Consider the following 17,500-nt stretch of genomic DNA (forward strand, 5'->3'; position numbering starts at 1 on the left):
TGCTAAGGATTATTGAAAAATGTTAACCATAAGAGTATAATTAGATAAATTAATTTAATTGCTCTAATTTGACATTAAATCAGGCTCCCGCCTTTGTTGACGGAAGTAGCCAGGGATAAAAAGGTAGTAGCCATGGCAACGCTGGACTACATCAAGGCAGAAACATTTCAGTACGAGTTCAATGTCAACTACCTGACCAGATACGCCTGGACCTGGACCATGGTCTTCTTCGAGACTTTCTTCAGGCAGGACCAGATAGGAGCTGACCCCCGGGCAACCAGGGTGTACGTGATTTGTTGTAGGGTGGCGTGTCTACACTTTGATATTACACAAATTAGTGCTGAGAATAATCGAATATGTATATATATATATATATATATATATATATATATATATATATATATATATATATATATATATAGCCTATATATATATAAAGATCAACTACTTGATATAAATTACAAAACGTTTAGGCTAAATTATTTGTTTGCAGTAATAACATAGGCGGCTTTTGTTCTTTTAATCGTTACGTAATTCTCTCGCAGAGGTGTAACCATGGTGGGTCCAGCCTATGCTATAGACAGAGATTACTTTAACGAACTTGGAGGATACGACTCTGAGATGAAGGTCTGGGGTGGAGAAAACATTGAGATGTCATGGAGGGTGAGTAGCCTATTCTATTTATAGCTACAAACACAAATGTTCTGCGTATATCGTTGACTAGAAAGATTTTAATGGAAATGGATATAAGAAGATTTTGGAAAAGAAAAAACTAGAAAGGGTAATCAATAAGACTAAATTTATGGAATTCGTCGATCAGATGTGTACACTTAATTTTAAATTTCCAATCTATAATTCAGGTGTGGATGTGTGGAGGGAGACTCCTGCATGTCCCCTGTTCTAGAGTAGGTCACGTGGCACGAGGACAGCCGTACACGTTCCCAGGTGGAAGAACACAAATAGAACATTACAACTACAAGAGGGCAGCCCTCGTCTGGATGGGCAACTACACCAGGTTTCTGTACAGCATCTATCCTGATATGAAGGTAAGATGGGCAACTACACCAGGTTTCTGTACAGCATCTATCCTGATATGAAGGTAAGATGGGCAACTACACCAGGTTTCTGTACAGTATCTATCCTGATATGAAGGTAAGATGGGCAACTACACCAGGTTTCTGTACAGCATCTATCCTGATATGAAGGTAAGATGGGCAACTACACCAGGTTTCTGTACAGCATCTATCCTAATATGAAGGTAAGATGGGCAACTAACCAGGTTTCTGTACAGCATCTATTCTGACATGAAGGTAAGATGGGCAACTACACCAGGTTTCTGTACAGCATCTATCCTGATATGAAGGTAAGATGGGCAACTACACCAGGTTTCTGTACAGCATCTATCCTGATATGAAGGTAAGATGGGCAACTACACCAGGTTTCTGTACAGCATCTATCCTGATATGAAGGTAAGATGGGCAACTACACCAGGTTTCTGTACAGCATCTATCCTGATATGAAGGTAAGATGGGCAACTACACCAGGTTTCTGTACAGTATCTATCCTGATATGAAGGTAAGATGGGCAACTACACCAGGTTTCTGTACAGCATCTATCCTGATATGAAGGTAAGATGGGCAACTACACCAGGTTTCTGTACAACATATATCCTGATATGAAGTAAGATGGGCAACTAACCAGGATTCTGTACAGCATCTATTCTGACATGAAGGTAAGATGGGCAACTACACCAGGTTTCTGTACAGCATCTATCCTGATATGAAGGTAAGATGGGCAACTACACCAGGTTTCTGTACAGAATCTATCCTGATATGAAGGTAAGATGGGCAACTACACCAGGTTTCTGTACAGCATCTATCCTGATATGAAGGTAAGATGGGCAACTACACCAGGTTTCTGTACAGCATCTATCCTGATATGAAGGTAAGATGGGCAACTACACCAGGTTTCTGTACAGCATCTATCCTGATATGAAGATAAGATGGGCAACTACACCAGGTTTCTGTACAGCATCTATCCTGATATGTAGGTAAGATGGGCAACTACACCAGGTTTCTGTACAGCATCTATCCTGATATGTAGGTAAGATGGGCAACTACACCAGGTTTCTGTACAGCATCTATCCTGATATGTAGGTAAGATGGGCAACTACACCAGGTTTCTGTACAGCATCTATCCTGATATGTAGGTAAGATGGGCAACTACACCAGGTTTCTGTACAGCATCTATCCTGATATGAAGGTAAGATGGGCAACTACACCAGGTTTCTGTACAGCATCTATCCTGATATGAAGGTAAGATGGGCAACTACACCAGGTTTCTGTACAGCATCTATCCTGATATGAAGGTAAGATGGGCAACTACACCAGGTTTCTGTACAGCATCTATCCTGATATGAAGGTAAGATGGGCAACTACACCAGGTTTCTGTATAGCATTTATCCCGAAACGAATTAAGGTATTTGCTCTCTGTTATTCAAAGGGAATTTAGCATGTTTTTATACATGAATCAATTCGATAACTTCCCATTTATGTATTTATTAATAAACCTGCTAAATTCCTCGCTACCCATGTAAGAAACGATGCTACTGTTTTTATTTTGATCCCTTAGTTGTTTCCTGTATTATTTTGTTGCAGACATTAGACGTTGGAGACTTAAGCGAGAGACTGGCCCTGAAAACAAAACTTGGATGTAAAGATTTTAGTTGGTATCTTCAGAACATTTGGCCAGAGTTGAATGTCTACGATGTAAACGCTACACTATGGGGACAGGTATTTGTAAATTAAAATAATTTGTCTTTCTAAATTCCAAATTTCTCAAGACTACTTTCATCCTTAAAAGTAGTTGGAAGTTGTTATTATAAAAGAATACATTTTGTTTCTGTCTGTAAAGTTATTCACTGAATCTCACAGGTACGAAATGAGGGGACTGGCTTGTGTCTTGATAACAACGGATATTTGTTCCAAGCTCCAGCGCCTTTATATCTACAGCCTTGTGCGCAAATTCTTCATCAACAGGTATGTTACATTAAAGGTGATATCTTTAGGTGACTTCACCCATCTGGGGTCAGAAGTGTCTGATTTTTGTGAAGAAGTCGTACGTGTAGAGATACCAACGGGAGCTAAGCCATGTTTAGTTACGTATTTTTCTTTGCATTTTTAAAAAGTTTAATGTAAAACCATGAAAATTGTATTTGAACTTCGGTTATTCCATAAAGTTGGATTCGTTTTTTAAAATTAGTTGAGTGACGCATGGATGTGTATGTAACTTTAGAGGAGGGGAGTTTATAGAACAGCTTAACCACCGTGACATCATTTATTAAATACCTTTTCCGCGTCATGTATTGATGAATGTATTAGCTACAGCATTGAAACATCTGTTACATGGAGATTTGATACTTCTAACTACAAAAGTAAACGGTCCATCATCTAGAGAAAAGGTTGACAATTATGAACGTATTCAACAAAAATAAAATTCATAATTGTATGGTGTTAAAAGTGGAGTGTTTTTAATAATAGATTTCTTCTTTTACCTATACTCTTAAATGCTGATTCATGTTGAGTGTACTGTTTATTTACATAAGAAAGTTAAAATTGATACATTAAAACCCGATCAGACTAATGCATTATCCAATTAGATTAATAATTTGATAATCTCGAGTTTCTAGCACAGTTGTCTTTACCTTAAAAGTCTTTAAAAAATCGCGCCAGACTAAGCATACGTTAAAATGTTCTAAAACAGTTTTTGTTTGTTAAAATGGAGATCTTATTATCCAACAAATCTTCTCTTGTTGGAATCTCTAGTTATCCAACAAATCTTCTCTTGTTGGAGTCTCTAAATATCCAACAAATCTTCTCTTGTTGGAGTCTCTAAATATCCAACAAATCTTCTCTTGTAGGAGTCTCTAAATATCCAACAAATCTTCTCTTGTTGGAGTCTCTAAATATCCAACAAATCTTCTCTTGTTAGTCTCTAAATATCCAACAAATCTTCTCTTTTTGGAGTCTCTAAATATCCAACAAATCTTCTCTTATTGGAGTCTCTAGTTATCCAACAAATCTTCTCTTGTTGGAGTCTCTAGTTATCCAACAAATCTTCTCTTGTTGGAGTCTCTACATATCCAACAACTTTTGTTGGAGTCTCTAGTTATCCCACAAATCTTCTCTTGTAAGAGTCTCTAGTTATCCAACAAATCTTCTCTTGTTGGAGTCTCTAAATATCCCACAAATCTTCTCTTGTTAGTCTCTAAATATCCCACAAATCTTCTCTTGTTAGTCTCTAAATATCCCACAAATCTTCTCTTGTTAGTCTCTAAATATCCAACAAATCTTCTCTTGTTGGAGTCTCTAAATATCCAACAAATCTTCTCTTGTAGGAGTCTCTAAATATCCAACAAATCTTCTCTTGTTGGAGTCTCTAAATATCCAACAAATCTTCTGTTGTTGGAGTCTCTAAATATCCAACAAATCTTCTCTTGTAGGAGTCTCTAAATATCCAACAAATCTTCTCTTGTTAGTCTCTAAATATCCAACAAATCTTCTCTTGTTGGAGTCTCTAAATATCCAACAAATCTTCTCTTGTTAGTCTCTAAATATCCAACAAATCTTCTCTTGTTGGAGTCTCTAAATATCCAACAAATCTTCTCTTATTGGAGTCTCTAGTTATCCAACAAATCTTCTCTTGTTGGAGTCTCTAGTTATCCAACAAATCTTCTCTTGTTGGAGTCTCTACATATCCAACAACTTTTGTTGGAGTCTCTAGTTATCCCACAAATCTTCTCTTGTAAGAGTCTCTAGTTATCCCACAAATCTTCTCTTGTAAGAGTCTCTAGTTATCCAACAAATCTTCTCTTGTTAGTCTCTAGTTATACAACAAATCTTCTCTAAATATCCAACAACTTTTGTTGGAGTCTATAGTTATCCAACAAATCTTCTCTTGTTAGTCTCTAGTTATACAACAAATCTTCTCTTGTTGGAGTCTCTAGTTATCCAACAAATCTTCTCTTGTTAGTCTCTAGTTATACAACAAATCTTCTCTAAATATCCAACAACTTTTGTTGGAGTCTATAGTTATCCAACAAATCTTCTCTTGTTAGTCTCTAGTTATACAACAAATCTTCTCTTGTTGGAGTCTCTAGTTATCCAACAAATCTTCTCTTGTTAGTCTCTAGTTATACAACAAATCTTCTCTTGTTGGAGTCTCTAGTTATCCAACAAATCTTCTCTTGTTAGTCTCTAGTTATACAACAAATCTTCTCTAAATATCCAACAACTTTTGTTGGAGTCTATAGTTATCCAACAAATCTTCTCTTGTTAGTCTCTAAATATCCAACAAATCTTCTCTTGTTAGTCTCTAAATATCCCACAAATCTTCTCTTGTTAGTCTCTAAATATCCCACAAATCTTCTCTTGTTGGAGTCTCTAGTTATCCAACAAATCTTCTCTTGTTAGTCTCTAGTTATACAACAAATCTTCTCTAAATATCCAACAACTTTTGTTGGAGTCTATAGTTATCCAACAAATCTCTAAATATCCAACAAATCTTCCCGCCAGGTATTCTCCCTCTCAGCAGACGGCCGTCTAAAAACAACGCTCCAATGTGTCGTCTGCCACCACGCCAAGGACGACGCGCCAGTTTTGCTGGAAGATTGCATCATAGGGTCACGCGACTTGTGGACATACAAGGTAAACATGTCCACATATCATATATACCTTCATACATAATGGTAGACAACACTGTTTGGGTGCTCGTTTATTGATGGTGGTCAATGCGGGCGTAGGGTCATTAGCTTGTTATAATTTCTAAAAATGTCGACTTTAATAAACAACGGTCTTATCTGCTGTATGCAATGTCTAATATAACACCATCCCCATCCAAACACCCACACACACGTACACACACGTACTATTGTATTTTTCCATTTTTTTATTATTATAATTATATAATTATTTATTCTTAGACCTAGTTTAATTACATATTTTTAATTAATGTTTTCAGGACAAGCAACTGATACACGCCCGATCTGGTTTGTGTCTTGAAGTTTTCTCAAACCGACCCGTGTTGAGGCGTTGTTCACAATCTAACCTCCACCAGAGATGGGATTTTCTTCCATATTCGCTTCAATAACATTGTACGTGTTGCTAAAGTAGATACGTTGAACAAATTAGTTACACATATGATTGGTTATATTTTTTTTCTAAATTTGTATATAATTTTGTCGGCGGTATTTTTTATATTATTCTACTTAATTAAATTTGCAGATTAGTGTATGTGTATTAGTTTGTCTTGTTATGTTAAGACTACATTGATTTGGATTTATCATGCAGGCAAGCCTCCCACAACGACATATATTTCTAATTAAATATTTGCTTCATTAAAAAAAAACTAATTTGTATTAGTATATATATATATATATATATATATATATATATATATATATATATATATATATATATATATATATATATATATATATATATATATATATATATATATATATATATATATATATATATATGTGTGTGTGTGTGTGTGTGTGTGTGAGCTTGTATAAAAGTGTTATTTTGTTTTGCTTTGACTGTTTTTGAAGTTCATTGTCTTTCAAATCACGTGCATTGATGATCATACTAAAAGACAATGTCGTCATTTTAATTTTATTTGTAAGTTTCCAGCCAAAATATAAGCTTCGATACTACAAAAAAAAACAATTGTTCTCTCTATTGAATTGTTAGTTTCAATTCATATCTAAAGAATCCAAACGATGGTTTAAAAGATAACAATAGAAATAACACAACCAGACAACGTAAAGATACATTTAATTACGGTAAATAACTAACAGGGCGGGGGAAAGGGGGGGGGATTGATCAAGGTGTTACAGCAAAGGTGGATTATTTCATGATGGTACTGTTATGGGAGGGGGGGAAGGGGGCAATGCGCTTCACAAACCGCAGATAATTTCATAGCAGTGTGGGTAGGGATAATCACAGCATTAACATATACATTCATTTATCATTTATTTGGAGTCAGGGGTCTTCAAAGCATTTACCGAATGGTGATTTGTTCATGGCGGTTAGGGCTAACCAGGACATTACAACACTGACGTATCATGTCAGAGTGGGTGTGGGGATCAACATTACATCATACAAGGTTGTAGGAAGGGGAGTTTGTTCAAAATTGAACTCCACCACGACCTGAGTGAGCACTGAGCATCAACCCTTGAATGTGTACACAAAGCACGTGCAAAATAACACAATGAGAGCAGTTTTTGGGCGAGAGGTGGCATAGAGGAATCAAGCTGAACACTTGATGTTGGTTAGGCTAAACGGTTATACGACATCACTAGAGTGTTACACGACATCACGACATCACTGGAGTGTTACACGACATGACTAGAGTATTCCACGACATCACTAGAGTGTTACACGACATCACTGGAGTGTTAGACGACATCACTGGAGTGTTACACGACATCACTGTAGTGTTACACGACATCACGACATCACTGGAGTGTTACACGACATCACTAGAGTGTTACACGACATCACTGGAGTGTTACACGACATCACTAGAGTGTTACACGACATCACTGGAGTGTTACACGACATCACTGTAGTGTTACACGACATCACGACATCACTGGAGTGTTACACGACATCACTGGAGTGTTACACGACATCACTGGAGTGTTACACGACATCACTAGAGTGTTACACGACATCACTGGAGTGTTACACGACATGACTGGAGTGTTACACGACATGACTGGAGTGTTACACGACATGACTGGAGTGTTACACGACATGACTGGAGTGTTACACGACATCACTGGAGTGTTACACGACATCACTAGAGTGTTACACGACATCACTGGAGTGTTACACGACATCACTGGAGTGTTACACGACATCACGACATCACTGGAGTGTTACACCACCTCACTGGAGTGATACAAGACATCACTGGAGTGGAGTTAAAGCAAGAAAATCAACGTCAACGACCTACGTTAGAGTGGATGTTGTTTGCGCTGGTGACCACAGTCCGGTTCGTTCACGAAGTTGGACTTGTTGTCTAAATCCTCCACCATATTCTCAATTAAGAACGAAGAAGAAGAAGAAGTTTGCGCTGGTAACGCTCCTGACAGGAAAAATGTAAGACACGGTATCACTGTGTTAAGACACGATATTACTGCGTTAAGACACGGTGTTACTGTGTTGAGACACGGTGCTACTGTGTTAAGACACGGTGCTACTGTGTGAAGACACGGTGCTACTGTGTTAAGACACGGTGCTACTGTGTGAAGACACGGTGCTACTGTGTTAAGACACCGTATCACTGTGTTAAGAGACGGTGTTACTGTGTTAAGACACGGTGTTACTGTGTTAAGACACGGTGCTACTGTGTTAAGACACGTTGTTACTGTGTTAAGACACGGTGCTACTGTGTTAAGACACGGTGCTACTGTGTGAAGACACGGTGCTACTGTGTTAAGACACCGTATCACTGTGTTAAGAGACGGTGTTACTGTGTTAAGACACGGTGTTACTGTGTTAAGACACGGTGTTACTGTGTTAAGACACGGTGTTACTGTGTTAAGACACGGTGCTACTGTGTTAAGACACGGTGTTACTGTGTTAAGACACGGTGCTACTGTGTTAAGACACGGTGTTACTGTGTTAAGACACGGTGTTACTGTGTTAAGACACGGTGCTACTGTGTCGCCAGTCAAGGATGAACATCGTTACAGTCTCTTGTACATCACAACACAACTTTAAGTCAAACAAAAAAAATCTGACACTTTTCAACAAACGAACAACAAAAATCTTGTTAGCCCAAAATCAGTCAATTTTCAGTGTATGAAACAACAACATTCTAGTCAAAACAAAACTAGCCTATTTGCACTATACGATATAACACAACTTCAAATGAGCAAATTTTCAACAAACAATATAACACAACTTGAAGTCAACCCAAAATCAGTCAATTTTACTCTACAATATAAAACTCCTCAAATCAAACCCAAAAACAGTCAATTTTTAATATACGATATAATTCATTCCCCCCCCCCCCCCCCCCACCCCAGGAGCGGGTTACATTCATAAAACACACATAGCCAATAACAGCCTGACATGTATAAAAACGTGTTTATAAAATTCAATAAACATCAGCGACTGTCTTTAAACAAGGATTAGGTTGTGATGCAGTTAATACCAAGTAACACGTTAAATTGTATTGATTATACAGACCCGCCTATGTAGGCTACAGTTCAGAACAATTGGGCAACAGTTGGAAAAACTTATTTTGTAAACTTCACTTACTTGTGCGAACTTCAACAAACAGCAAATTCATGATGAGATATTCAACGCTTTTTCGTAAAGTAAACAAGTTAAAATATATCCTATTCATTGTTTTGGTGACTAGTATATTAACGTGCGTGTTTTATATGATTTGGTTCTACTCCCCACTCACGAGATCAAAGCTTCATCACGATATCGAGAAAAGGATAATTACAGAATCTAGACGCGGTACAGTGATACCCGCCTCAGTTAAAACTGAACACAAGTTCGAACTGAAGTATAAATATCGTAGCGCCTCACTTTGGCTCAAGAACATAACGCTCAGCGAGTACAGGGCGGGTGCGATAACAGGTAACTACCTGATTGATAATTACGGCAAGAACAACCTAATGATGCCCGGAGAAATGGGGAAACCCGTAGCTTCGGGCAGATCTCAGACTGAGAAAATTGAAAGGGCACTGTCCAAGTTCCACGTCAACACGGTGATAAGTGACGAGATACCGTTAAATAGGATGGTACCAGACTCTAGGATAGCGGGGTAAGTTGGTTAAGTTAGTGGTACCAGACTCGAGGATATGGGGGTAAGTTGGTGCCTACAGGTGTGATAAAATAATGTGTACACATGACTGCCTACAGGTGTGATAAAATAATGTGTACACATGACTGTCTACAGGTGTGATAAATTATTATGTACACATAACTGCCTACATGTGTGATAAAATATTGTGTACACATGACTGTCTACAGGTGTGATAAATTATTATGTACACATAACTGCCTACAGGTTGAAAAAAATAATGTGTACACATAACTGCCTACATGTGTGATAAAATATTGTGTACACATGACTGCCTACAGGTGTGATAAAATAATGTGTACACATAACTGCCTACATGTGTGATAAAATATTGTGTACACATGACTGTCTACAGGTGTGATAAATTATTATGTACACATAACTGCCTACAGGTGTGATAAAATATTGTGTACACATGACTGTCTACAGGTGTGATAAATTATTATGTACACATAACTGCCTACATGTGTGATAAAATATTGTGTACACATGACTGTCTACAGGTGTGATAAATTATTATGTACACATAACTGCCTACAGGTTGAATAAAATAATGTGTACACATAACTGCCTACATGTGTGATAATATATTGTGTACACATGACTGCCTACAGGTGTGATAAAATATTGTGTACACATGACTGCCTACAGGTGTGATAAAATATTGTGTACACATAACTGCCTACAGGTGTGATAAAATATTGTGTACACATAACGGCCTACAGGTGTGATAAAATATTGTGTACACATGACTGTCTACAGGTGTGATAAAATATTGTGTACGCATGACTGCCTACATGTGTGATAAAATATTGTGTACACATGACTGCCTACAGGTGTGATAAAATATTGTGTACACATGACTGCCTACAGGTGTGATAAAATATTGTGTACACATTACTGCCTACAGGTGTGATAAAATATTGTGTACACATGACTACCTACAGGTGTGATAAAATATTGTGTACACATGACTGCCTACAGGTGTGATAAAATATTGTGTACACATGACTGCCTACAGGTGTGATAAAATATTGTGTACACATTACTGCCTACAGGTGTGATAAAATATTGTGTACACATGACTACCTACAGGTGTGATAAAATATTGTGTACACATGACTGCCTACAGGTGTGATAAAATATTGTGTACACATGACTACCTACAGGTGTGATAAAATATTGTGTACACATGACTGTCTACAGGTGTGACTCTCTACAGTACGACACAACAAAGCTCGCCCAGGCCTCGGTCATTGTACCGTTTCACGATGAATGGCCGTCACTTCTGCTCCGTACCGTGTACAGCATCATCAACAGATCACCCAGAGAAAACATCAGGGAAATCATTCTGGTCGATGACGCCAGCACATTATGTGGGTACACTTACAGCTTATACTGGTACACTACAGTTTATACTGGTACACTTACAGCTTATACTGGTACACTTACAGCTTATACTGGTACACTTACAGCTTATACTGGTACACTTACAGCTTATACTGGTACACTTACAGCTTTTACTGGTACACTTACAGCTTATACTGGTACACTTACAGCTTATACTGGTACACTTACAGCTTATACTGGTACACTTACAGCTTATACTGGTACACTTACAGCTTATACTGGTACACATTCTAATTAAGACTTAACATCTTTTTTGCGATTACTTTTTTCTAACATTTTTATCGAAATGTCAAAATGGAATAACTGAGCTGGATGATAAGCAAGAATAACTTTAAGACTGAGGTCCAAAAACTTCCTGAAACATCTTGATGAGGGCCAAATGTTTATTGTGTTTTATAGCTCTCAAGGATGATAGTGTGTAGTGCACTAACTTGTTGGAAAGGATGATGTTGTTTATTTGCCTAGATTGTGTTTACAGCCTGTAGGCCAACACACCTTATTGATTTGTTATTAATGCTGTCTGAATGTCAGTTCAAAAACTTTAATCCGATTATAAAGTAGAATTATTTCGGTTAAAAGTATATCCCACCTAATTTTTACACTGAACGCTTTACAAATTTACCCTTTATTTGTTTCTATATGTGGTTGATTAAGTAGGCAATTATCAATTTCTAAAGTGTATGATTACAACCAAGTCTAAAGTACTTTAAGCATTTTGAAGGCTGTGTGAAAATTTAAATTGTTAATACAAATTATAATAGGTCGACGCTCCAATAAGACTAAACAAACGATTACAATTTATTTACAAAACTAAATTTTTTCATGAAAATACAACTAAAAATAAACAATAAATAAATTTATTTCAAAATACAACGTCTACAACACATTATTCTGTTACACCTATTTTGAATTTCATCATTAGCATAATTTTCCGTTCTTGCCCGAGACATGTTGAGCAGACGAACTAGAGACTGGAGATTTGATTGAATGACCTTGGCATACAAGGGGTTAGTGTGGTCAGAAGTACGCCCTGCCACCTTTGTTTCTCTAACGTGAATGAGGTACCCATCAGAGCTGGGTGGACATCAGTTGTCATCGGTCTGCAAACACCTTTCATTATATATATATATATATATATATATATATATATATATATATATATATATATATATATATATATATATATATATGTATACATATCTATCTATCTATATATATATATATAAAGCAATGTATGTCTATATGTCTGTGTGTCTGTGTGTCTTTTATGCATTACTACACCTTTTATCACATCGCCGTGAAACTTTGGGATGTTGTTAAAAATATTCCTGCGGAGGTTTCTGCGAAAAAAAAAATCAAATTCACAGGGGTGACGCCCCGGCAGGGCGCGATTTGTTTTTTCTCTATATACGGTATATTTTTTAAAAGTCGATTTTAATTTGACACCGTTCACCCGATAGGCAGGAAACTTTAGGGAGTTCATTATAACACTCTAGGAAATGGTTCTGTAAAAAGACATTTTTAATTTCACAAGGGCGGCGCCACGGGAGGGTGCGATTTTTCTCTATGTACGGTATATTTTTTAAAAAAGTCGAATTTAATTTGACACCGTTCACCCGATATGCATGAAACTTTGTGTGTGTGTTTTAACGTAAAGAAGTTGTTATATTTCGAGTATGTATAAGTTATATGTGGGACGGTTTGGTCTAGCGATAGAGCGTAGGACTGCTTACCTGAAAGTCTTGCTTTCGAGTTCGGGTTCAAGTCATTGGAACGTCCCTGTGTCCACCTAGCTCTGATGGGTACCTAACTCACGTTAGGGGAAGTAAAGGCGGTTGGGCATAGTGCTGGCCACATTATACCTTCAAATGCCGAGGTCAAGAGACATGAACTCGATTTCGCTAAGTCTAAAGAGAAATCTTTGCTAAAAGTTATATTTTGTCGATTTATATTTAAAGTAATTCTTAAATATACGTTACCATTGTATATTTCCAGTAGAGCTGAAAGACAGGTTAGACAAGTACATCAAGGAGAATTTTCCAGAAGGTCTCGTGCATATAGTACACATCCATGAACGTGTTGGTCTGACTCAAGCGCGCATGCGCGGCAGTCAAATAGCCACTGGTGACGTTTTGATATTCTTTGACAGCCATATGGAGGTCAACATTAATTGGTTGGTCGATATTGCAGATTCTTTATTAGTTAAATACCAAACCAAACTATTCTCCCTTGTTGATTATTTACTTCAGTTCTCACATCTTCAGGCTGATTCAAATTTAATTTCCTTCTCTTCATGACAACCTCAAATGGATTCGTTCCAGGCTTCCTCCGCTGTTGAACGAAATAGCCAAGGACGGAAAAGTGGTCGCCATGGCAACGCTGGACTACATCAACGCCAAAAGCTTTAGATACAAGTTCAATGACAACTACCTGACCAGGTACGGCTGGACCTGGACCATGGTCTTCTTCGAGACTTACTTCAGGCCGGACCAGATAGGAGCTGACCACAGGACCGTCAGGAAGTAAGAGTCTGTCCATCCAATCATTCATGTCCACTAGTTAAACCAGAGGCGTAGCGAGGGGGGGGGGGGGGCGGGGGGGGGTGCGGACCGCACCGGGTGACACCATTGAGGGGGGTGACACCAAGGCAAAACATAGTAAAATATATAGAGAAAAACTTGAGGGGGGGGGTGCTAATCGAAAGTTTGAGGGGGGGGGGCTGCAAATCGAAAACTTGAGTGAGGGGTGCAAATCGAAAATATGTCCCCGGGAAGGGTCGCTACGCCTCTGGGGGGGGGGTCGACACCATTAAGTGCCTCACCGGGTAACACCCGACCTCGCTACGCCACTGAGTTAAACCGACTCTCTTAACATTTATTACTCAGCGCAAGTTTACAAACACAAATCTAGCAATATTCCCCTGTAGATTGTAGGTATAGATCTCCCAACATGATATCGAACTTCTCCATAATATCTGTGTACACAAAAATAGTGTGTTTTACGTTCTCGTTAACATAAATGTAATCTCTAAACAGTGGCGTAACTATGGTAGGTCCGGCTTATGCTATAGACAGAAATTACTTTAACGAACTTGGAGGATACGACACCGAGATGAAAGTCTGGGGAGGAGAAAACATTGAGATGTCTTGGAGGGTAAGTGGTGAGAGCCATGTATAGATCTGTGTTTACAATGAATTACTTCGTCAATTGAATAAAGAATTCTTAATTACAATCCCTGCATACACCCCAGGTGTGGATGTGTGGAGGGAGACTCCTGCATGTCCCCTGTTCTAGAGTAGGTCACGTGCCCCGAGGACAGCCGTACACGTTCCCAGGTGGAAGAACACAAATAGAACATTACAACTACAAGAGGGCAGCCCTCGTCTGGATGGGCAACTACACCAGGTTTCTGTACAACATCTATCCTGATATGAAGGTAAGATGGGCAACTACACCAGGTTTCTGTACAGCATCTATCCTGATATGAAGGTAAGATGGGCAACTACACCAGGTTTCTGTACAGCATCTATCCTGATATGAAGGTAAGATGGGCAACTACACCAGGTTTCTGTACAGCATCTATCCTGATATGAAGGTAAGATGGGCAACTACACCAGGTTTCTGTACAGCATCTATCCTGATATGAAGGTAAGATGGACAACTACACCAGGTTTCTGTACAGCATCTATCCTGATATGAAGGTAAGATGGGCAACTACACCAGGTTTCTGTACAGCATCTATCCTGATATGAAGGTAAGATGGGCTTCTACACCAGGTTTCTGTACAGCATCTATCCTGATATGAAGGTAAGATGGGCAACTAAGTACGAAATAAATAGCTCTTTTGAATTTATTTTAAAGAAAAAAATATTCTAGTTTGGATACTGAATGTCTAAAATATATTATTTCAGGGAGGTAATCTTTTAATTAATTTAAAATCATGGATTATTTCTCTTTATTCTGTTTTTAGCAGAATTAATAAATAATTGTATTCTGTGTTCTATTATCTTCTAGAATCTCGATGTTGGTGACGTGAGTGAGAGACTGGCACTGAAAACAAAACTTGGATGTAAAGATTTTAGTTGGTATCTTCAGAACATTTGGCCAGAGTTGAATGTCTACGATGAAAACGTTATTTATTGGGGTCAGGTATGACTAAACCATCTAAAAAAAAATTTGAATCACCTGCGATGTGGTGGTAAATGACTGACAAACTGTTAAAATAAAATAATTAAATTGGATAAGTTGTTAAATTAAAATAGACATACATGAATTTTTTGTTATGTTTGTTCAAGTTTTGTTATCAATTATACAGTTTAAGCAAAGCAAATGTATTATCTCTTTCAAAAATATTTAAACACAGTAAGTCACGCTATAAAATGACTTGTATCTTAGATCAAACCAAATGACCTGTATCTTAGACCAAACCAAATGACTTGTATCTTGACCAAACCAAATGACTTGTATCTGCAGGTGAGGAACAGAGGCACGTCCATGTGTCTGGACAACAACGGGTACCTGATGCAGGGGGCGGAGCCTTTGACGGTTAAAAGCTGTTCAGGGGATCTTCAAACTCAGGTGAGTTGGTTAAACTCAGGTGAGTTTGTTAAACTCTTGTGAGATTGTTAAACTCTTGTGAGATTGTTAAACTCTTGTGAGATTTGTTAAACTCAGGTGAGATTGTTAAACTCAGGTGAGATTGTTAAACTCAGGTGAGATTGTTAAACTCAGGTGAGATTGTTAAACTCTTATTAGATTGTTAAAACTCTTGTGAGATTGTTAAACTCATTTCAGATTGTTAAACATAGTCAATTTGTCAAATATATTTACGGTTGTTAATTTGTCAAATACAGGTATGATTTTTAACTTTTTGACAATGTCTTGGAATACACAACCGTTTATTCTTTATTTTGATTTTTAAGTTAAAGCAATGTGTATAATGTTAAATAAAATCTATTTGCTATATCAATTGTTTGATTGTGATTAAAAAATTTAAGTATTTCATTCTTGTATAAAATTTATTGGAACAAATTGGCAGTTTTAAATTAGACTTGATAGAAGCAAATCAATTATAAATTAGTGGTATTATTATTTTGTAATTGTAAAAAAAGCTTTACCATTTTTTTTTACATTAAACTATAAAAAAATTTAACGATGTATTTTTTGAATATCTTGTTTGTTTAATAAATATGTATCGATTGGATCAGATTTGTCGTATATGTTCTCAAGTACTAGTTGATTTGTCTCTACAGGGTTTCTCTCTAACCAAGGGCGGAAGTCTGAGAACAACTCTACAGTGTGTCGTCGTCTATTTGGGGGACACTCAACCGGTGCTGGAGGATTGCGTCATGGGCATCCAGGACACATGGAAGTATTGGGTATATCATTATTTTATTCCATACACGTATCTCATTTATAGTTTCTTCCAGGAACCCCCCACCCCCACCTCCCCCAAGATAGTCTACCGCCCCCCCCCCCCAAGAATGAAATGGAATTTATATAGAAAACATACTTTTACCAGTGTCTACCCCCCACCCCCCGAAAATGTTGTCCGCCCCCCCCCCCTCCGGAGAAAAAAGTCAGGAATAAACACTGGTCTCATTTGGGTCATACCAGTCCAATTGTTTTAGTTTCAGTTCCCTAAAATCAATAACTCATAATATATTTATGTCCAGGTTTGTAACCGACGAACGTTAATTTTTTACTAAATATTTTCATAAAACTTGCAGACAAATAGAATCGCACCACTTATCACTCAAAAGACCACTTTATAATCGCTGAATGCTAATACCCCGGTAAATATTTTCTTTGAATTTTCAGGACAAATCAATTTTTCATTTAACCTCTGTCTTGTGTCTGGAGGATGTGGCACAAAGCCCAATGTTGATGCCTTGTTCGGCTGAAAATCATAATCAGACTTGGGAATTTAGACCTTTCAAATTTAACGAATGAAATTATTATTGAAAATGTTCTACAATGCTAATAAATTATATTAGGTATGATTTATAAAGGATGACATCTTACTTATACAAAATATCCTGTGGTTCGTTAGTTCGTGTGTTAGTGTCGTCTTTTAATTTATCTCAGATTTGTGAATTGAAATGTATATAGTCGATAATATGGGGTTTGGGGTGGATAACTTAACTATTCCAAGTCAAGAGAGAGAAAAGGGAGAGGGCTTAGGGGCTTTCTGCGACAG

At 37.6% G+C, this 17,500-nt stretch overlaps 2 protein-coding genes across 2 annotated transcripts in view; both read left to right on the forward strand.

Moving 5' to 3' along the window:
• The window catches only part of LOC131951267 (polypeptide N-acetylgalactosaminyltransferase 1-like), a 10,269-nt gene extending 3,914 nt beyond the window's left edge, over positions 1-6,355 (forward strand). The window contains exons 5-11 of the mRNA XM_059313623.1: positions 84-284; positions 546-663; positions 861-1,046; positions 2,658-2,792; positions 2,934-3,038; positions 5,574-5,705; positions 6,019-6,355. Coding sequence (XP_059169606.1) covers positions 84-284; positions 546-663; positions 861-1,046; positions 2,658-2,792; positions 2,934-3,038; positions 5,574-5,705; positions 6,019-6,147 — 1,006 coding nt within the window. The 3' untranslated portion in view covers positions 6,148-6,355. The remainder of the gene's footprint in view (positions 1-83; positions 285-545; positions 664-860; positions 1,047-2,657; positions 2,793-2,933; positions 3,039-5,573; positions 5,706-6,018) is intronic.
• A 2,948-nt stretch (positions 6,356-9,303) lies between these two features.
• LOC131951270 (polypeptide N-acetylgalactosaminyltransferase 1) overlaps positions 9,304-17,500 on the forward strand; it is an 8,249-nt gene continuing 52 nt past the window's right edge. Inside the window, exons 1-10 of the mRNA XM_059313626.1 lie at positions 9,304-9,852; positions 11,098-11,267; positions 13,297-13,474; positions 13,623-13,823; positions 14,337-14,454; positions 14,552-14,737; positions 15,316-15,450; positions 15,775-15,879; positions 16,554-16,679; positions 17,122-17,500. The exon at positions 17,122-17,500 is cut by the window's right edge and continues 52 nt beyond it. Coding sequence (XP_059169609.1) covers positions 9,365-9,852; positions 11,098-11,267; positions 13,297-13,474; positions 13,623-13,823; positions 14,337-14,454; positions 14,552-14,737; positions 15,316-15,450; positions 15,775-15,879; positions 16,554-16,679; positions 17,122-17,253 — 1,839 coding nt within the window. The 5' untranslated portion in view covers positions 9,304-9,364 and the 3' untranslated portion in view covers positions 17,254-17,500. The remainder of the gene's footprint in view (positions 9,853-11,097; positions 11,268-13,296; positions 13,475-13,622; positions 13,824-14,336; positions 14,455-14,551; positions 14,738-15,315; positions 15,451-15,774; positions 15,880-16,553; positions 16,680-17,121) is intronic.

The sequence above is a fragment of the Physella acuta genome, unplaced genomic scaffold (genome assembly GCF_028476545.2).
Source record: "Physella acuta isolate Inbredline_101_S28 unplaced genomic scaffold, ASM2847654v3 ptg000805l, whole genome shotgun sequence".
Lineage (NCBI taxonomy): Eukaryota > Metazoa > Mollusca > Gastropoda > Physidae > Physella > Physella acuta.